General features: G+C 51.5%; 1 protein-coding gene across 2 annotated transcripts in view; it reads right to left on the bottom strand.

Moving 5' to 3' along the window:
- The window catches only part of FLI1 (Fli-1 proto-oncogene, ETS transcription factor), an 87,134-nt gene extending 68,765 nt beyond the window's left edge, over positions 1–18,369 (bottom strand). Inside the window, exons 1-2 of one of the 2 annotated variants that reach the window (XM_068994752.1) lie at positions 17,943–18,369; positions 16,000–16,081 (exon numbers count right to left, since the gene is read on the bottom strand). In XM_068994752.1, coding sequence (XP_068850853.1) covers positions 16,000–16,038 — 39 coding nt within the window. In that variant the 5' untranslated portion in view covers positions 16,039–16,081; positions 17,943–18,369. Of the gene's footprint in view, positions 1–5,230; positions 5,413–15,999; positions 16,082–17,942 lie in introns of those variants that run through there. The other variant, XM_068994753.1, reaches the window with a different exon arrangement.
- Between the last annotated feature and the right edge of the window lie 3,663 nt (positions 18,370–22,032).

Here is a 22,032-nt window from a genome sequence, read left to right as displayed (position 1 = left end):
AGGGGAGCAGACCTGCTGTCCAGGCCGGGTGAGGGATGTGAAGAGAATTTCCCATTTCTGGTGGAAATTGGCTCCAAATCAAGCTGTAGAACTAAACTTGATGTGTTAGAGCTGCTTCTTCTGGGTGCACATCCAGGCACACCAGGCTTCTGCAGCTTTAGGGTTTCGGCAAACCCACGAATATCTGAAACCTTGAGGTTAGGGCTCCCTTGGCTCCTTTGCCTCTCCTGCTGGTGTGTTTGTGCTGAGGTGAGACACGGGCTCTCTGTAAGGGCTCAGGTGAACTCAGGCACAAGGAGAGGTTTTTGTTTTTCAAGGGCAGCTGATGAGGGGCTGTAAAGGAACCTCAGCCTCTGATGGCTTGTGGGGAACAAAAGACTGGGAGATGCTCTGTGCTAAGGATGTACATTGACGTGTTCTAGACCTGACCCCTCGGAGCAGATGGGAGCTGAACTCAAGAGGAAAAACCTCCTGTGAGTCCAGGAAGGAGAGCCCTGAAGGAAATAAACTCTGCTTCCTGCAAGCCTTGCTCAAAATGCCCTTCCCCCAGCACATCGCACCTCTCTGTGTCATCTAAGAGCTCACCCCGAGGTGCAGCCTCCCCCGTGCTGCTCCTGACGGTGACACTGCAAGGAACCACATCCTGCACCCCACAGAACTCCCCAGGGAAGAGGTGCTGCCAGCAGGGATGGCAGCTGTTCCCTCCCCCATGCCACGGAAGGAATAGCCCAGAACTGAAATCAATAACTAAAATAAAGGCATGCAGTCCTCAGGACATGCATTGCTACTCCTTCAAGTGACCACATCCTGTGAAGGTAAAGCAAATACACCAGGCTCTCAGCACCTCCTTAAAGCCTCAGAGCAAAGCTCCAAGGGCTTTAAATCCAAGCAATTGCGTTGTTTTGTCGGGTAAAGGTTTACCTCAGAGCAATCATCCTGTTCTGAGCAGGAGAAAATACACTGCAGGCTCGGAAAAGGCTTTCCCAGTGCTTGCTGGCAAGTGGGAGTCAGCACTGAGCACTCTGAACCGGCAGCACCCAGCAGGACGCCGAGGCTGGAAGTTCGTGCTAAGGCAGGAGATGTCCCTTTGCACGTGGATCTCGAAGGGAAAATGAAGCAGCAACATCAAAATATCCCCATCAGAAAACCTTCCTAAATGGTTTTTGCTGTTCCACGTTAGAAAGTTATTATGCAATATAAATACCTTTGAACGGGGGTCAGGGGAGGAGGGAATATCACTGCTCATGCCCTGGAAATTCCAGATGGGTTTGTTCCAAATTGCTTTTGAGGGACAGCAACACGGAAAGTCGTCCCTCAAGTGTTGAGATTTATTTCATATTTTTCCAGTGTGGAGATGAGGAGCCCGGCCCCAGGAGTCAATGCCCTGTAGCAGGAAAGGCCATCCCTCAGGGGCCAAAGCCGGGGCCGTTAAAAAGAGCCAAACGGACACTAAAATTGCTGAAAAAGGAAACATTTTCTTAGTGTGGGATCCCGATGGCCAAGTTTGAGAGCGAGAGCGAACGCTTCCCGCTCACGAACTACAGCGATTGCTCCAAACCCCAGCCCCACCCTTCGCTATGGCAACGCCAACACACGAGTCCTCCCTCCATTCAGAGACACGGCTGTCCTCCACTTGAGCAATGCAAAATCCTCGCTGAGGGGCTCTCCGATGGCCACAACATCAGGGTAAATCTGTTTTCATGGAATGAAGGAAACAGCTACACAAAATGTGCTTTTTCATGAGCAGGCAGGCTCTGGCAAGTGTATTTACTTTAATTATTCTCCACGCATAAAGTGGAACTGAAACAATTAAAGCAGCCTGAAACCACACCATTTGTTATTGTGAGGAAGGCCGTGCATGAGCATCTCGCTGATGATGAGATGGGCCCTTTTCTGATTTACTGTGAGACAATAAAAGCCAAGTCCCCCAAACACGATGCAAGTCGATCAAAGTGGGGTGTTAACCCAAAGAAGATGGGATTTGAATGTCTAGAGGCACAATAAAAATGTTGGTGACTATTTAAAATTAGTGCAAACACAAGAGTCAGGAGTTTCACTGGCTCCCATCACCATCTGCCAGGGCTGTTCACAGAATACGAGCAGAATGTGGAAATAACTCAGATTTCCTGCACTTCTTCCTCCACAAAACTCTTTGAGCATTGCTCCAGGGAGCACTTTCCCAGCCAGCCAGTTCCACTCCTGCCACGTATTAAACAGATTACTCAGAGAGTGCAGCAAAAATCGCCACCAACCTCCTCAGCAGGTGATCTGATTCTATGCAAGATAAATAATCCTTTGTGAAGAAATAAAAATGTATTCTAGGCCTGGTGCCCCTGTCACATGGGATGTCAGTCAGTGCGTGGTGGGAATGATGACTTCAAGTCCTGAGCTGATCCTATGTTTTATGTTTATATCCATGGAATTCCCTGTTTGGGCTGAAAGCCTGAGGACAATTCACACTTGCACACAGTGCCCACAAGGGATCCACATCCACAAGGACCATCCCAACCACATTTATGGCCTGGCCATGCCCTGTTTCCCCAGCATGGCTCTGAGCCCTTGGGACAGCTCAAGGCTCCAGTGGATTTATCCCTTCCCCTGCAGCAGGGCAGGTGTGCAGTTAAATTACTCCAGGGAGGTAAAACCGGCAGCCAGAGTCATCAAAACCCTTTCTGATAAAAAGATGAAGAGCAAAGTACAAGCCAAGTATTGGAGATTTCAGGGAAAGGGAGAGGTTTGCAAAGCGGGCTGGACCCAACCCCTGCATCTGCCTCTCTGCAGTTAAAGGCTCCAGCTCAATTAAAACAATTAGTCTGTGGAATAGTTTTGCATTGGCTCAAAAAACCAGTCACTTGTCAAATTTAAATTGCTAAAAAGGAAAATCATCTGGAGTGCACAGCCCTGTCCCAAATCTAGCACTTATCCTCTCCCAGGTCAGGAATATTTCTGAGTTTGGGGTGGGAAGCGCCTGTCCCTGCACCGGAACTCAGATTTCATCTGGGCCCGCCCCGTGTTCTTGTTGCAGATGATGAAAGAACCTTTCCCTGTGTTTTTCTTGCTCTCCAGTCACTGATGTGCATCTTTCTGCCATACTTTCCCCAACACAAATGCAGAGCTCTGAGATAAATCAATGCCTCCGTGGGAGAGCAGAGCTGAGGCCACGATTGCTGTTAAATTGCTTTGCTCAGGATGTGCCCGGGTTTGCTTCACTGTGCCCTTGGAGCCAGACCCACCCTGCAGCACAGGTTAAATATAGAGCTCAGCACACCAAAAACATCGCAGCACCTCAAGCCACATCCTCTCATGCTGTCCTTCACCTGTGAGAAGCTAGGCAAGGGGGTCTCACCCTTCCTGCAGCAAATCTCTCAGTGTGGGGGGCTGGCACCCCTTGGGACCCACAGTTTTGCCGGAAAATTTGCAAGGAATCTCGGCTAATCCTTTGGGCAGGACAGGAGCACTGATCTCAGTGCACGGCACAGAAAGAGGGATCTCAGTGCAAGGCATTGTCAGAGGGGACAAACGGGACGTGGGGACCTGCAGAGTGCTGCTGGTCCTGGAACGGCGCAGGGAAGGAGCCCAGGAGCAGATCCTGCCCCTGGATCCAGTTTCTCCCAGCCCCACCAGTTCCATGATTCCCACAGCAGCAGGGCAGCAGGGCAGGAGCAGAGCTGCTGCAGAGCAGTCCGAGGGCAGGCCCAGGCCCGGGGCAGTGACCTGGGATGTGGCCGAGTTCCTCCTTTGGCCGCAGCCTCCAACGTGACTGAGCCCAGCTCGAAGTGTCGCAGTTCCTCATCCCCAAACCACAGCCTGGGGGGAGCAGCTCAGTGCAACGGGGGAGAGGAGCAGCTCCAGGGGCTCCAGGGGCTTGGGGGCAGATGGGAACAGTGCAGCTCTGCTCAGGGGATGGTGCAGGGGGCTCCTGGCCTGTGCAGAAAAGCAGGTCCATGTGTGCACCGCAGCAAAGGCACAGATGGGGGATTTCTGCACTTTCACTGCACAATATTTAGGGCTCCACAAATCAAAGAAGGTCGTGGTGCATTAAATGTATCCTGAATGAGGCCCAGGTTACTTTTTGCTACAGATCTGAGGAGGTGGAGGGGAAAACCTGTCTTATTCCAGCCATACCTCCCAAATATTGTGCTTTCAATGCTCCTGCTTTCTCCCTTCTTTTCTGACATTCACCCTTTCATTCCCTCTTTCCATTTTCTCTTCCTGCCCATCTCCTCCTTCCCTCCCCCTTCTCTTGAGACCTTTCCAAACCGTGCACTTGTCACAAGCTGCAATCTAAGGGAGAGAGTTTCAGTTCCTGCCCGTTTGCAGCTCCGTTCTACCCAGGTCAGCAAAATAAAAAAAAAAAAAAAAAAAAAAAAAGAAAAAAAAGAAAAGAAAAAAAAAAGGCACTTTTAAGACGAGCTCGACACCCCACCCAGCCAGGCGATAGGCATCTTTCGAAATCCTCCAACCCAAACACACCCACAGCGTCTCTCGCTTCAAGGCTCCTCTGTTTGAGCGGCTTCTGTTCCGCAGCGCTCCCTCAAGAAGAGCCCGTCAGAATCACACGAGGGTCCCCCAGAGCCAGCCCTGTGCTGCCTGGGCTCGGAGAAGCACCTCAGGGAGCTTGGAAAAGCTTGGTTTATCTTTCCAGGGACCGAAAGAGCGGCCGGTTGGCCGGGGGACACGAGGGGGAACTGCACTCCCAGCCCCAGCAGCGTCCCTGGTTGCTCAAGGCCACCAGAGGTTGGTTATGTTGGTGGTTTATTTGCCACACTCCGCTTCCCTTTCCCCCAAGCCGGGGTGATGTTTCTGCTCCAACCCGGGGCTTTTTCCGCGCCAAAAAAACCCCAAAAAGTTGCTGGAGGAAACGCACGGGCGACCACCAGAGCCAGGGCCGGGCGAGGGACCGGGGCCAGGGGCACACGCACATCTGGGGCAGCTCCGAGCCACGCCGGGGACAGGAGCTGTCAGTGCCCTCCGGAACCGGGCGACAGGAGCTGCCCCCTCCGCGGCCCCTGGCGCAGGGGTACGAGCCGGCTGCGAGCCCCCGAGCACCGGGGAGGCGACGGGAGAGCCCCGAGACGCGGCGGCGGCGGCGGCGAGAGAGGAGGAGGAGAAGAAGGAGTAGGAGGAGGAGGAGGAGGAGAGAGCCCGGCCGGAGCCGGCCCCCAGCCCCGCGCCCCTTTCCAGAGCCCCCCCAGGCAGAGGGGACCCCCAGCCCCTCCTGCCCCCTTACCTTAATAGTGCCGTCCATCGGGAATAACTTCCAGCCGGGACCAGCAATATTCCACACATTGACCCGGTTTAGCCTGCGACTGACGCCTCCTGAAGTTTTTTATCCTTCTCTCTCTTTTCGCTCTTCTCGCTGCCCTTCCAGCGGTTTCGTTGCTCTCTCCGTACCCCCTCTCCCCCTCTCTCCCTCCCTCCCTCCCTCTCTCTCGGTCTCTCTCTTTTTTTGACTTTGGTTGTTGCAGCAGAGCGAAAAAGAGACAGTTAACCGGATGAAACGTTTTTTTCTGCTAATTTTGGGAAGTGAAGTCACTCGAGGAGGAAACCTTCGTCTCTACGCTGGTCCTGCCTTCTTGATGAAAATATATATATTTTACATACAGGATATTTGCTCCATTTAGATAAGAAGGGGCAGAACAATGGCCACCTCTGTCACAGCTCTTGTTTGTCGCTGGGACAGCCCGGCCAGCGCAGCGCTTGCCTCGCACCCCAGCCCGTGTTAGCCCGCCTGTGTCATCTCCCAGTTTAGTTTAACGTGGGGTTTTGCCTTTTTTTTTTTTTTCCTTTTGGCTGGAGCAGCTTTAGCCTGACTCACTGAGTTTCCGTCTCTTCCCACAGATTTTTTTATTAATGCGTTTTCCAGTCAGCGGGAAAAATTAAGGGGAGAAAACCGTAAATGCGACTCGGTGACGGCAGGCGGAGGGAGAGAAGAAAAACCTGGCGATTAAAACGCACTTAAAGCGTATTTCGAGCCCTCTCCTTCACGCCTCCCAGCACGGAGCGTGAGCCGAGGGTGCCAGGAGCGAGCGGTGAGTCCCACAATGCAGGACAGACAGACGGCCCAGGGTTAAACAGAGGCTGCGGATGGGGCTGGGGCAAGCCGAGGCTCTCGGCCACTTTCGCCCCTTCCCCTCACTCCCGCTCGTCTCGCCGGGTGGGATATGGGGCTCGGAAGGGAAAACCCTGGGATGGATGGTTTTCCATCGTTCCTTTCAGGTGCCGGGAGTCCTTTCCCAGCCTCGTCTCACAGTGCGAGCTCCTCGCTGAGGTGTTAAACCCCACGCAGAGCGAGGGGACACCCCCAACTTGACAAAAATGTCAAAACCTCACAATAATCGTCAGAAGAGCGGAATTTACCGCTCCTGACGGGCACAGCAAACAAAACCCCTCAGCCAGCAGCCTGTAAACCTCGCCTCAGACCTGGCGTGCAATTCTGCCTCTCATTCAAACGGGAGCGAGCAGCGGAGGAGAAACGCGCGTTTTCCTTTTTCCGGGAAAAGCCGAACCCTTCCAAAGGAGCCGGGGAAGGGAGACAATGCCCGCCTGTGCAGCTCCCCCGCTCCCCCCGCCCTTGCCAAAATAACCAGCGGCGGAACACATCATGCAACAGCCGGGGCGTCCCTTCTGCCCCACTTCCACAAAGCGGGGGGCAGAGCAGAGGGGGGAAGAGGAGGGTGAAGCCGCGAAAGAAAAGTGTCAAGGCAGGAGGACACCCTGCACACCGCTGGAGAGCATTACCTTGTCCAGTGCCGGTTGTGTCCAGGCTTTTTGTTTCCCCCTCTCTTTAGTCCAGCCACGGGGAGGGGGGTGAGGGGAGGCAAAATGATCTCCAAAGTGATCCTGCCCCTGCCCCTTCCAAAAGGGAAGTGCAATAATGCCACCGGTGTTTCTAGCCGGCCGCGGCAGAGATGCCTTATTAATACTTTATTTCTCCAAGCCCGGAGCTGGCAGGAGAGAGCCGCAGATCCCCCTTGCCCCTCCCTCCCCTCCCTCCCTCCCCCTCCTCTGAAATTAGCCTCATCAATTCAGCTACAATTTTGCAGTTCGGATGCAGACACGGGGCTGAACGTGACCAGACCTGGAGGTTTTGGGCTCGCTGCTTGCCAGCGATTGAGGCCGCCCGCAGCCGGGAGGTGAAGGGGGAGCGCAGGGACAGCGCGGCCCCCGCACCCCCGGCCTCCCCCGTCTGCCCCGCAGTCCCGGGGTCTGCGCCGGGGTCCCCCGAGAGCAGCACATCTGGATGCTGCTAGCGGGGTCAGGTCCCCCCTCGCCTAGGGCCACAAAACTGGAGTTCAATTAAAAGAAATCACGGTTAACCCTTTGCTTTCCTCATTCCTCTTTGCTTTTCCCTGCCCTCTGTCCTGTCCCCCCGCCAAAGCTCCGGTCCCGGCTCCCCCCTCGGCGTTCCCACATGGCAGGAGGCTGCAGCGAGCAGAAAAGCGAGAGGTTAAAGGGAAGAGTGAAACGCATCCTTTCAAAACCCAAATGGTTTCCTCTCTAGACAACGCTCTCCACCAGCCCCGACAAACACCGCGGGTGGGGGTGAGGAAGAGGACAGGCTGAGGATCCGAACCGCGAAAGGAAGGAGGGAAAATCCCCTGGAAGGAGCCTCTGTCACCCACGGACCTCACTCGGCACTTTGAGCTGGGGCTGCGGGACCGACGGTGGGGGAGAGCCGGGGATCCGGGCGAGAAACCACCTGGAAACGTGCCCAGCTCACGGGAGGGGAGCCCAACACCCTCAAAACTCCCCGAGCCCAACCTCTCCAAACCCCTTTGCCCAGCTCCGGGCTGGAGGGACAAACAAATCCGGCCCCCGCCGCCCATCCCCGGCGCTCCCAAAGAAGGGAAGGTGCCAAAGAGACCCCCCGCCATCCCACCGGGAGGTGGTTTAGGAACCCAACTCTGCATTTTATGGCCAGACGGGCACCGTGACCCCCGGGGGCTTATTTTGCATGTCTGGGGATGACTCGAACGGAGCCTGCTCGGGTCACTTGTGGTACCGGGTCTGCCAGGGATGCTTCACGCTTCATCTCCTGTGTTTGGTCTAAAATAACATTTGGGAGAATCCAAGAGATAAGGAAATGAGCGAAGCTGTTACACACTCTAAAGACAAGAGGAACACTCTGCTATTTTCCTCCCAAATAACGAACGATAGAAGCTTTCCTTTATTTTTTTCTGTTGTGTTTTTTTTTAAACACCGCCCCCCCCCCCAAAAAAAAAAACAAAACCAAAACAAACAAACCAAAACCCCCTCAAAACCAAACCCAAAGCCACCCTGGAAGTTTTTGGAAAAGGCTGGAATATTCCTAACCTCCGTGCGCCAAGCTCTGAATCATCCTAGGTGGTTGTGCCGTGACTCTGGGTATTTAACTGTTCTTTAACTGAGTATTTAACTGAGGTTTGAACTGCTATTGAACGGAGGATTTAACTGTTATTGAACTGAGAATTAACTGTTGTTGAAGGGCATTTAACCAAGAAGAAGGGAGCCGAGACAGGCGGGGGAAAGCCGGGCACGGGGCTGAGCGATGCGCGCCACTCTGGGTCTGTTGCTCGCCCTTTGGATGCACATGTACGTACAGCAGAGGAATTAGGATCTGTTTAATGTGGTCACCACCAGACATCTGGAAAATCATTTGATCTTGGCAACCACGGAAGATTTCAAATGCTTACATCGGGCCAGGCTGGTAGAAATCTGTTACTCCTCTATTATTATTATTATTATTGTTATTGTTATTATTGTTATTATTATTATCACTATTATTACTATCTTTCACTCCGTTAATGAATGTAACGGAATTGTCGAGCGGCGTTTTTAATGAGTTTAATATCGATCTCAGGCGCTCGGCCCGTCCCCACCTCCTCTCCCCGTCCCCAGGGCTGGGTCCAGGGGCTGCAGCCCCACACGGAGAAGGTGAAAACGCCGCGTTCGGCGCGATCCGAACGAAAGGAAAGAGGATCCACTGGGGGGATGTGGCCTGGAGCTGTTTGGTGTCCGGACCCAAAGGAATTAACCCTCGGTGCAGTTCGGTGCCAGTCCCTCGCAGAACCCCAAAGATTTGGGTTTTCTGTCTGTCACCCACACGGGATTAGCGGGCATCGCTTCCTAACTAAACCCGCCAGTTATTCCCTAGGAATAAACACAGTGAAAACCTCCCCGAGCCCCACTGCAGGGTGCGAATCTGATTTTGCCAGGATGGGAGAGGGGATTGGCTTCTGTCACCCTCTCTGACCCCAACAGCATCAGCTGAGCTCTCGTTGAGCGCAGCCTGGAGCTGTCGCTGTGAACTCACGCGGGGATGGGGAGGGCAGCTCAAAACCCCCCAGACATCCACGCCCTGGCTTTGTCGCTAGCAAGTGCCTCGCTTCCCGCTGACTGTGGCTCAGTGTCCCCTTCTTTAAAGGAGCTTCCAGACCACGCGTATTTACAGAGCCTGCGCTGGGTACATTGTGTGCGTTATACATCTAATAATATTATTTTCTCCTTAACTTGCTATACATTTATTCACTCTACACGTAATTCCCATCATTCTGTACTTGCAGGGGGACAGAGTTCATCCTTCACTGGAGGGAAACTCTCCCCCAGCTCCAGAGAACGTTTAAAATCCCCAGCTCTGCCTTTCCTCTGGCACCGACCCCGCTGCAGAAAGAAAAACGCGACGTGTTTTGTTTGTGTTCTAACCCCACATTCTTACGAGCAAAAAGCCCAAACTGCAGCCCTGGGATTCGATCCCCAGAAGCGAATCCCAATTTTAGACCGAACTAATTGGGCAAACCTCCGCTTTTCAGCTGCAGCAATTAAAGGGAATCAGGAGAGGCTTCCAGCCGCAGAACTGAAGGATGGGGTCCCTCCTCCCCACAGGAACAGCCCAGGCGATTTGGGAACCTGAAGCCCGCTAATCGGTACTAAGTAAAACTTAAAGTCTTAAAAGTGGAGTGGAGAAGATGCAGGAGCTTTGAAGCTGCTTGGCAATGAGGGGCGAGCGGGGCGAGCGGTGTCCTGGCCGCTTTTATTTGAGTTCCATGTCCCAATAAAACAACCCCCGCCCTCCCTCCCTCCCCCATCCCGCAATTATTGAAAAGCTGAGGCACAAAAAACAAAAATACCGAAGGCCAAAAAAACAGACTGCAGTGCACTAGCTCCGAACGTCTGGCCCCTCGCTTGAGGCCATAATTAATTTGAGATTTATTTTTATTGGAGAACCCAGTCTCGTCTGACCTTAGCCAAACAAGACTTCAGCGAGACCCTTGATGCGCTTGAATGGAACAGAATATTTCTCTCGAACTTCTCTTCAGGCGGCCGTGCCTGCTTTGAATTTGTTCCTCAGACTTCATATGTTTGGAGATTTACAGGAAAGATTTAAAGCTTTTTTCCCCCTTAGCATTCACTCTCCCTTTTCTTCCCTTTTTGCTGCCCTTTCCCTGCACACCTCCTCTACTAAACACGGGGCCGGAGAGCGTAGGGAGGGCTGGGATACGAAATTCCCTGGATCCAGCATATTGGGAGGGGGGCGTTTTTTCTGTAAATCGGGAAAGAATGGAGCCATTAAAAGGTCGCGGAGCTGGGGAGGGGGGTTGGTTGTTGCTGCCTAAAGACGGAGGTCACTGCAAAAGCTCGTCCCTTGTGCCCGGGAGTCTGGTTTATTTTAGAAAGCTCCAACACGTCACAATTCCAGGAGAAAAACAACTTTTCTCCCACCTCGACTTCAATTCAGGCCGTGTCCTGAAGGTAAAGCGGGGAAGGAGCAATGCCAGCCCTTCCCTAACAGCGCGGGGCTGAGCACGGGGAAGAGGCAGGACACGGGGACGCGGAGAGGGCTTTTCCTCTTTAGAGCAGAGAGGTCGGTGCAAACGAGACCGAAATCCTTAAGCACGGAATTGTCACAAGGCGTTCATCAACGAGTTGCTAAAGCCCGACAGTCCAGCAGCGTTTGTGATCCCAGAAATGGGTGTCAAAAGGGAAAACAAAGAGAAACGATTGGGTGCACACGGAATTAGTGATCGCGGAGGGTGAGTGACGTGGGAGTTCACAGCAGCTTCTGCCCCCGAAGCCTCTGCGGTCCCCACCTTCTCTGGAGGGGCCTGTCCCGTCCTCCCGAGCCCAGGGAGAGGGACTGGAATCCTCCGGGATGCCAGGAATGGGGAAAAGGGAAACAAGAATGAGCAGAAAAGGATGGAGCACTGGAGGATGCACTCAGTAGGAACATCAGCACCCGGACCGGGGAAAAACCAGTCCAGGGAGGTTTTGGTTTTCCCTTTCCTGCCGGGCTCAGGTTGTCCAGCTGCTCCTGGGAACACGGGCAGGTTTCCACCCGCGCATCCCCGAGCACCTGCGGGCTGACCCCTCTGCAGCGCCTTCCCCTCGCTCGGTCCATCAGGCACCAATCCCGCCGCAAAACCAACGAAATCCCGGGATATTTTTTCCTGGCAACCTGTCCCCTGCTCCTGTTCGGCGGGAAAGGGACGTGTCCGTGCCAGGGTTTGGCAGTGCCCGCCCCAAAGAAAACCTCACTGTTTTGTCCTTAAAAAAAGAATTTACCCCCTCTCTCTTTAGGGCTTCTGTAAACTTTCCAGGCGGAGGGAGAGCAAGAACAAGCCCAATATTGTTCCCAGCCACGCAGCCCCTTTCCCCTCCATGAATATCCTTCTTTGTGCTGCACCACGAACCTTAGGGCTGCGTTAAAGCCGGGCTTAAAGAGGGAGCCCCGCTCCAGAAGGAAAAGAACTCCAGGAGAAGGAAAGGAGTTCCAGAAGAAGGAAAAGCATCTCCAGGAACAGGAAAGGGGCTCCAGGAGTGGGAAAGGGGCTCCAAGAGAAGGAAAAGTATCTCCAGGAGTGGGAAAGGGGCTCCAGGAGCAGGAAAAGTATCTCCAGGAGCAGGAAAGGGGCTCCAGGAGCAGGAAAGGGGCACCAGGAGAAGAAAAAGTATCTCCAGGAGCAGGAAAAGGGCTGCAGGAGCAGGAAAGGGGCTCCAGGAGAAGAAAAAGTATCTCCAGGAGCAGGAAAGGGGCTCCAGGAGCAGGAAAGGGGCTCCAAGAGAAGAAAAAGTATCTCCAGGAGCAGGAAAAGGGCTGCAGGAGCAGGAAAAGTATCTCCAGGAGCAGGAAGGGAGGGAGGCTCACCCCGGCCCCAGCTGCCTCGGGGAGGGCAGGGCACGGGAAGCGAAAGCAGAAGCGCTGAGTGTGCGAGGAGCAGGCGGTAAAGGGGCACACGAAGCGTTCGGACGTTGCCCAAGGGCAGAAGAAAAGCGCGGGTGAATAATGAACCCCCAGAACTGCTCTCCTGCCGCCTTTCCACGGGTCTGAAACCACCGACTGGCGGGGCAGGAGGGGAGCGAGGGCTGCTCTGGCCCTGAGGAGCTCGTGGCAATGGGAATAATTCAAAAATCAGTATTCAGAGGTCACGGTGCTATGCTTATGGCCCTAATTCTTCCCATATCCCTCCGGTCAGGATTCCAGCTCTGTCTTCTTTTAACATTTCATTTCCCGATTATATTCCACGTTTCATTCCCTAAAGTCAAGTCCCTGTGTTTAGATGAGATCGGTGCCCTCTGACACACGGTGAACTACGAAATACTCACGGGTCAGTCAGTCCCTAATGGTCTGAGGAACAGAAATTCTTCTGCAGCTCTGCAGAATCAGCCATGAAGGATCAAAATTCTTTTTTATTTCTATGGATTCCCAGCCCTCCACTGAGTTAAGGCCCCTACAAGAAGTGGATATGAGAGAGAATTCAGCGTCAGGAGTTCTGTGGGGTTGGGTTCCCCTGTCAGGAGTTCTGTGGGATCTGGTGTCAGTGCTTTCCATGCTCCTCTGTGCTGTGATAGAAACTGAGGTCACAGCACCGAGAGGCTGAGCTCCAAGCCGAGTGACTCCACGTCGAAGTCCTTGTTAAAACAAAGTGTTTTTGAATGAAATCCTCCTGCAGCTCCCTCACCTCACCTCACCCCACCCCTCAGTCTGCATTTGGAAAGCCATGGCAAGAGCTCCGTGGCCTGGAGGTGCTCACGGGATATTGGGTGAGTTTGTTCCTCCTGGGAATTCCTGTGGAACACCCCCTGGGCTCCAAACCACAGAGATGAGGCATTTTCTGTCCAAGGTACAGAGTAAACCTGGAGTTGATGCACCCTGTCCATCAGTCGGGGAGGATTTGTAGGAAAGATCAATCCCAATCTCTCTTTTTCTGGTGGAATCCCACCACATCCCACAAAAGTAACGAAGAAAATACTCCTCCCATCCATAAGACAGCAAATAAGGTTTTGTGGAGAAGGAGTGACATGAAAAGTAATAAGAATAGACACAGAAAGAGAGAGGAATTGGGACTCAATCTTCTCTCAATCTTCTGCTTTTCAAACCTTGTGCTCCCCAGATCTTGGGAAGCCCTCCCAGGTCGGTGTGGGGAAGCAGGAGGGGAAGGAAGGCAGCGGGGTCTCAGTGGGACCAGCCCCTGTTTGGCTGCAGCCACACTGTGAGATGGGGAAATGAGGGGCCCTGCTCAGGAGCACCGAGCTCACTCCACCCAGGAGTGCATCCACAGCCACATTTCCCACTGCCTGGAACATCCAGCAATCCCAGCTCTCCTGGGAATAACTCAGCCACTGTCAGCACCTCTCTGTTCCCTCTGGGTGCATTTGAGTCACTGGAAGCTGCCACCGAACTCCGAGGGGCAGAGATTGACCTCACTCATCTGCTTAAGGGTCAAACTTCCCTGGATTTCACCCCATTCCCACTTTTTAGAGCAGCTCTGAGTGAGCTGCCCTGGTACCATTTGGTCCCACTGTGACAGAGCCCGACTCAAACCATTGAGGGTTAGTGGCAGACATTTCCTTTGTCTCCGGAGGATTTTGGATCAGAATCCATCAAAATCCCATTGCTTTTTTTTAAGGACAGGAACAAATCCTTTCCCCAGTGCCATCGGGGTGGAAGAAGCTCTGCAGACAAAACAGCAGAGACAGAATCCTTGCCCAAAACAACATCAGCTGAGGAGGAAGGGTTGGGTTAGAGGCAGAGTCCAGCATCCCACAGCTCATCCCTCCCTCCACACTGTGAGTCCCACCTGGAGAGCTCTTCCTGGTGGATATGGCACAAACTCCCGGGAAGAGAGCTCTGTCCCAGCCTTTTCCTGCAGGGCTGTGCTTCATGAGGAGGCTGCCCCGACATGGATACGGACAGGCTCCCCCAGCTCTGCTGGAATGTTCTGTTATTCAGCCCTGGGTCTCCGTTCCACTCAATTCCAAAGGAATTTTTCTCCCAACTGGAGCAGCCCAGGATCTGCCTCCCGACCCAGGGCAGTGATGCCACACTGGAGGATGTCCCAGGGCCTTCATCTCCTCCCTGCACACAGAGCATCCCGGAGCACTGCCCACATCCCCAGCTCCAAAGGCACCCAACGCCACAGCCAGTCACGCACTGGGGAACGCCTCCCTTCGCTTGGACTCGGAGGGATTTGCCTTCCCCAGACCTGAATTTCAGCTGTTTTCCACAGAATTTCTGGTGTTTCAGAACCTGGTCCAGAGCTGTGCAAACTTAATGAGCAGAATTAACTCACCAACATTCCCTGAAACACCGAGATGGGAGTGGGATCTTGGGGGATATCGACCCAACAGGGAATCCTGCCCATTCCTGGTTGGATCTGCTGTAGAAATGTGGAGCAGCTGCACGAGTTCACCCAATGCCACCTGACCTGGGATCATCCCAAGCTGGCATTTCCACTGCTGACTGTCCCAACAAGCTGCCCAAACTGAGCCATAACCTCAGGATTACCCACAGGAATCATCCCCAATAAGGTGGACAGACATGAAAATCCCAACTGGGGCACGGATCATTGAGAGAGGGAAAGGGGGAAAAAAGAGAGAGCGAATTCCTGTAATAAATTATTCATTACAAATTATCCACCCAGCTCTAGTTAACACCCTCCTGTGTTTCTTCAGGGACAGGAGAGGTTGTGGTTTAGATTTTCCCTAAGTGCTGCTACATGCAGGGTTTGCCTCAAACGTGTAACCCAGATGTCCCAGGCTTGGTTTATTTACATTCTTGGGAACTGTTGTGAAAAACCCCTATATGATGTCAAGTATAATAGAGAGCTCAAGTGAGGTACAAAGGGACAAGGCTGTGCCAACCCTGCTTTGGTTTTTGTTTTAATCTTTAAAACAGAAAGAGGCAGAAGTGGGCCATCGAAAGAATGGTAAGATCCATTTTTTAAATGAAAAAAAAAAATATATATATGCAAGCAAGTATTTGGAGTGCAACGTCTGGTAATATCAGTTCAAAACCAACAACTGAAGTTAATTTTCCCGCTAAATTGCATGGAAACACTCAAGGAAAACCACCAGGAGCACGGAAAGAAATCTGTGTTACACAGCACTGCCTGGTGTGGCGATGCATTGCTTCAGCAGCTGACAGAGATGTTTGCCTTTGACTCATTCAACATTTCCCCCCTCTAAATCCATTCTGAAACGGACCTTTCAGAAACCACACCACTCCACAGATCATCCTGCACCTGGAATTAAGGAGCTGGCACGGCGGAGAAGAGAAATGAAATTTAGCTCTGGTTTGGGACTAAGAGGGGCTGGGAGAGCAGAAAATTGGGAGGAAATTCAAGGAACCACTATGAGAGAAGTCTGGGATATAACCCAGCGGCACAGCCCCATGGTGGCGGTGGTTCCAGAGCAATAAACCAGGAGCACACTGGGATTTAGGACACCCTGACTATAGGATAACCCAGCAAACCCAGCATCGATGCAGGAGAAAAGACAAGCCCACCTGAACTCATTGTTTGTCCCCAGTGAGACAACTTCTGACTCAGCCCTGCACATTTCCAAAATTAGAAATTTGATATTTCAGCCTCTGCCCCCTCTCCCACTGAAGACCAAAGGGATTTTTCTCCTGCTAAATTCAGTAAGAAAGGGAATGAGATTTTCAACCAATACAAACGACCGTGAATTTGGGAGGATTGGAATTTTTGACATTACCTGTTTAAAGATGCTGTCATGTCTTACCTTGACGTAAGACGAAGTGTCTGGTACAGTCTGAAACATCCTTACTGGTTTATTAGATATCTTTAAAGGTCCTAAATTTGACCTGAAATAAATCATATAAATACTCCAGGTCATATATATGCATACAGAAAAGTAAAGGAATAAAGCCTGGTTTAAAGATAAGATTGGTACTAAAATCCAGAGGGGAATGATCAAGCATTTAAGCGTAGCTTTTAAAAGACGGAGAACCCCATCAACACAGCAACTAAAATCAAGTGAGAGACTCAGAGAGCAGGGGTTTATTTCTAGGTTATTTTGGTTTTTCCTTTGGATTCCCCCTCCTCCTCAGGAAAAGAGCCTTCTTCACTTTTGGCCAGAGCGGAGGGAAACGTTTGACATTTGATTAACTGAATTTCTTAGCCAACAATTAAAAGCCAGCTGAAATACTCGTGTTTTCATGTCGAGCCTAGTTAACCCCATTGACTCGTACCCCGAGGTTTCCCTGGGCTGAGTGAGGGGCCCTTGCCTTTCCCGGCTCATTGAAACCATCCCGAGCCATTAACCCGCCGGCCCCGACTGATTTAAAGAACCTTCCTCACCAGCAATAATTAAACCATAAATTAAAAAATATCCCGAATGGAAGCATCGCTGCAAATATGAAAAGAACTCTCGGGGTTGCCAATCCCGTTTCTATTTCGGGTCCTGCTCAGACTTTATCTCAGACTTTCAGTGCTCCTGAGACTCGATGAGCTCCTGATGAACAGGTTTTTGGGTTTTTTTTTTGCCTCCAACCCCCAAAATCGTCACTACAGAGACGCAGAGATGAACAACAATGGTGAAAAACGGGGCGGTGTGTGGGAAAACAGACCCGCAGCCACCAAAACATCCGACAACCGATTTTATTTGTCCTCCCCGCTCCTCTCGGGGTCTGCAGTCCTCCTGGAACGCGCCACAAAACAATCAGCTAACTGTAATTAGCTAAGTGTAATTTGTGCCTCATTAAGAAGCATCCCCAGCCTGCGGCTCCTAAGCGCTGCTGCTCCGTCCCGTTTTCCCGGGATGGAAGGCGAGAGTCAGACATTGACCCGGGAATTAGCGCAGGAAAATGATCGGCCAGGATGGGAAGGATGCGCCAAGAGCAGCGCACGAGCGGCCCGCGCTCCGGGCTTGTCGCTTTGGGGTTTTTTCCAAGCTCTTGAGGAAAAGCTGTGGGGTCCTGGCTGCGCCTTTAGCGCCGCTTGTCCGGGTCTAACCCGAGCCAGCGCCGGGGTTAATTACAGAGCTGTGTTAATGAAGCTGCCCGGCAGCTGGAGCTGCGCCCCTGCAAAGCCCGGGGGCACCCCCGAGCCCCCGAAACATCGGCGGAGTTAAGGGAAAGAAAAAAACCCAAAAAACAACAACAAAAAAAAAAAAAACAAGAAAAGAACGCCACAGCCCAACAACTGGGAAAGAAAAGTTCTGTATCTGCACGTAACCCCCCTTTTATTGATTTCTCAAGTATTTATTGCGCGTCCAGCTGGCACGGGAGGGCAAGCGGCTCTAAGGCAGACAATGTGTTTCTGATAAGTACAATTCTTTTTTTCCTGTCGTCCTCCCTCCTAACACATTCCAGTTTCTTTCGCTTCTGAACTTGCGCCGGGGGGTGGGGGCAGGCAGAGTGGAGGGACAAGGTAATTTTGCCTCGCCAGTAAATTTTCTGGGGTCAAGGATTCCCATATTGGTTTCCCCCGCTCCCCTCTTTACCCCTGATTAGCGTCCCCCCCCCGCCTCCTTTACCTCCCTGTTGTAATTACGCCTGTGCATGTAAATAAATCCATCTGCATATTTTGGAGCCGGTTCTCGAGAGTCTGCACTGGATTATTTATCAGTCGTCTCGTCCTGCCAGCGTCAGCCGCGATAGAAAAAGGCCTCTTAAACTCCTTTTAGAATCGCTTATTCTCATCGCTATGATTGAAAGGACTCACCTCTTAGACCCTTTGCCCTCAGCCAGTGGCAGAGCAGTTTGTAAAGATCCAGGTTGAGACCAAACCCAAGCTCCCCGCCAGCTGTGGATCCCTGCCCTTGCCGCTGCAGTTTTGCGGGGAGAAGAGAGATTTCAACTTGTTGGATCCAAAGCAGCGCTGAAGTTAAAATTCCCAGCCCATCCAGACAGGCTGCATCAAGCAGGCATTTCCTCAGGGGGCTTCTGTGCTGCTCGCAGCTCCAGGACGTGCTTTGCTTTCCTTTCCCTCGCTTCTCTGCCCTCTACTTTTCATTTGATTTCCGTTTGCCCCCCTTATCAATATTCCAGCTGCTCCCTCCGATTATTCGTGGCCATGGGACATCCTCGCCCCATGAGCCCTCCTGGCGCTGTGAGCGACTTTAAACAACACACAGAAAAAAAAGGAAAAAGAGAAAAAAAAAAAAAACAGGAAAAAAATTCAAAACTTTTTAAAAAAACTATTGCTGAGGAGTCAAGCCGAAAAGAGACGCTGAGTGGAGCTCAAGTGCTACTTTAAATCCCCCTTTTTAAAATAAGGAAGTTTCAAATATCCGTTTTTAAATCATCGTTCCTTATTTTGAGGGTTTTTTTCCTTACTCTTACCTAGAAAAGAGTTAACCCATTTCCCCCTGCAGCAGGACCGAAAGCATGACGGAGCACGCTGCAGATGCTCGCGGCTGGGAAAGCGGGATGGAATCGGCTCCAAACGATTCCTTTGGATCAAGAATTCCGCATTTCTCCCTGCAAGCCGAATCTCCAGCTCTTTTTAGCTATTTCGTAAGAGCCTATCAAATAGTATCGCGTTCAGGAGGGAGAGGGAACACATCTTCAATCCAGGGATGCTTTTCTCCCCATCGGAGTCGCGTTCCTGGTGCATTTTGTCATCTCAGAAGCCTTCACAGACAATATTTTGCACTAACCTGGGCAAAAACTTCCAGGGATTTTAGTACAACATCAATTTTAAAATGCAGCCCTCAGAAGGGTTACCAAAACTATTTGGAAAATGTTCTCCCATTCTCTATTCTCCTTCTCCCCTTCCCGGCTTTGCCCCAAATTCCAACATATTGAAACATTTTTCTCCTTAATAAGAGGAACATATAAAGTGAAGGGGTGAAAGGGCAACCTGGGAGCCGTGCCTTGAGCTCCGCACACAATTTACTCCCTGGTAGACGAGGCGTTTAGCATTCCTCCCAATTTCCAAGGAAAACAGACTCAGACCTGCACCCAGCGATCAGGGAGCTCGCCGCTTTTTAATATAGAAATTCTTGGGATTCTTTGTTGTTGTTATAATTGTTGTTGTTTGTGTCGAGAGAAACCCTTTCCCTCAAGGTGAGGGGACGCGGATTTTAGGGAGAAGCTGCTTTGGGATGGAAGGAAAAGCAAAGCGACCGGAGGGACTCGCGAGGAGCGCAGGAGAGAAAGGATCGGGGAACAAACAGGAGAGAAAGGGAATAGGGAAAAAACCCTTTAAAATCAAAAGCAGCGTTGTCATCATTAAAGGCTTTTTAAAAATCGCCTGCACGGGGTTCAAAATGCTCTTTCCAAGGCTTAATCTCATTATTCTGCGGGGATGGGAACAACTCAGCCCAGCCGGCCGGGGACCGAACGGGCTCACGTTTCAAAGTCATCGCTCATTCTTTTCTCACGTTTCCGTGTGTGAATTACGCGAACACTGCGCACGGGAGGAACCCCGAGGGCTCCGCTCTTGTGTTCCCTGACGCCTCGTTCCGTTTTCCTGGCGGGGCAGGGAGCCCGCGAATGCATCTCTGCCCCTTCCTCTCATTTTCCTCTTATTTTCCTGCACTTTTCCAGCAATCTCAGCCTGGCTCCGGCAGGGACCCCCGAGCACACGCACAACCTGCAATGAAACAACCTTTAAAGGCTGGCGTTAACAGAAATTTTGGGATGTAAAGCACTCCCAAGTTCAGGGGAAACGCCTGCCCCGAATCCCGAGCTGGGTTTGCTGCCCCTTGTAACCAAACCCCACAGCCGAGGGGAGAAACCCATGTGGCCACTTCCAGCCATCCTGGGAGCTTTACTAGCCCAAAAGAAAATTGCTGGCAAATTGGAAACAGCTGGAGCGTCGGAGACTGAAAAAAAAACCCCAAGCCCACCGCCCCCCTGCTCTCCTGGGCAGGGAAAGTTGCAGGGGTTTTGTTTACACGAGCATCTCGGAGGCAGAGCCCGCATTTCAAGCTTTCCTCCCCAAGCCGCGGGTGACTTGTTCGTAAGCACCATTTCAGCATCCCTCAGCGGCGGTGGTGTTTTAAAGGTGCCAATGAAATCCTTCCCGCAGCTCCCGCGCAAGGGAGAGGACAGTGTCCCTGTCCCCTTGAACGGGGTGCGACACAAAACCAGCGGCTTCAGCCTCACAAAGGGTTTTATCCCGGGGCGCGGGGGAGCTGACAAGTGCCGCGTTCCCATGAGACAGCTGCTGCGACAAACGGAACGCTGCAAAAGCTCCGAGCCCCGCAAAATGTGCTCTTTTCATGTTTTCTATTTATTAGCTCCGTTAAGAGAAAACAGACTCATACGAGTCCCAAATGGAGGCAGGGTATTAAAAGAGGCATGTGAATGCTCCAGCAATTACAGCTGAATTTGATTAAAAACGTCATGAGGGCTGCAAAAGCAGGAGTTACCTGATCCACTCACCCCGAGGTTGCTTTAGGATGAATTATAACACAATTCATTTTATTTTAATAGGTCGCTATAAGATTAGCTGTTTAAGGATGGAGCCGCGCTGTAAATGTTTACATCAAACCGGAGAGCAGCGAGCTTTCCTTTCGGCTTGTTTAGAAATCATGTTTATTACATTTTAAAATTCCTCAACATGTTAATTAGGAAGAAGGGGAAGGTCTGGGAAGGCAGATGGAGCTCCAGTGCTTGACATGGAACCACACACACGCTGCTGGGCTTCAGTTTCTCTCTCCTGGCAGGAAAATGTGGGGTTTTGAACTGGCCACCCCCGTTTCCACGTGCTATGGGGAAATAATGACAACAACTCGTTCTGCCCCTGCTCCTCTCCCAAAATTTATCGGCACCTCAAAACCTGGGCCCGTGGCCAAGGAGAGCAGCCACAGGTGAGGTGACGACTCTGTCCCAGTGAAATTGGCCACCACGGCACCCAGATTTGGGTGTTTGGGAGGGGAAACCGGGGAAATCCATCGGTGACCAAGGGCAGAACCCCACAGGAATGGAGGATCCCAAACACCTTCCACATCCTGCTCCCTCTGCAGGGACTGGCACTTTGTGCTTCAGGGGGCACAAACTTTAAATCCCAGGGGCAAATCCCGGAGGAGGAACAAAACCAGGCTCCTGAATTCCCCTGGATTCAGGGAAGAAATGGTGAAACAACTGCCATGGAGAGGTGTCCATCCGGGTTTGCATCTGCTGTGCTGCTGGGGAGTTTGGAGACAAGCTAAGAACCCTCTGTGGCTGCAAACTCTGCCTTTTCCCTGTGCTGTCTTTAAGCAGCATCCGCCACAAAGGTACTTTTGCATAGCTGAAGCTGATAAATTGAATTAAAATTAGCCATATTCCTGAAATTGCATTATTAGTCTGAGAGGAAAATCCTCCCTGCTAACATTTATTTTCATTTTCCATCGATAAGAAGGGCAAATTTAGAATTTTAGCATGAAAAAGATTTTCTGTCATAAATTACCGTTGCAAAAAGGTTTCATTCAGAGAGCTCAGAAAGCCCCATTTCAGTGAGAATCTGCTCTTTCATTGCCACATTAATTTAATCATTAAAGGCACTTTGACGAATTCCACTGAAAATCAGCGAACCCACTATAAATATTTTTGGGAAAAACATTTCAGCTCTGCTGAATCGCTCTCTAGCAGGAAAAACACCTTTAAAATAGAAAGCACTTCATCCTAATATTGGTGATGGATGTGATCAGAGTACTCCAATAAATAATCCTAAATTATTGATAAAATCATTATCACAACATGGGGAAAGCTTTAGTTCCAGGGATAAAATGAGGGCATAGGAAAAAAGGGATTGCTGTCATTGTTGGATTCTATGTTATTCCTGAAAAAGGAATGTTAGGTGAAGGTTCATGAATGCCCCA

The sequence above is a fragment of the Aphelocoma coerulescens genome, chromosome 24 (genome assembly GCF_041296385.1).
Source record: "Aphelocoma coerulescens isolate FSJ_1873_10779 chromosome 24, UR_Acoe_1.0, whole genome shotgun sequence".
Classification (NCBI taxonomy): domain Eukaryota; kingdom Metazoa; phylum Chordata; class Aves; order Passeriformes; family Corvidae; genus Aphelocoma; species Aphelocoma coerulescens.
The sequence above is the reverse complement of the archived record's forward strand: the minus strand, read 5'-3'. Positions and strand labels throughout refer to the sequence as shown.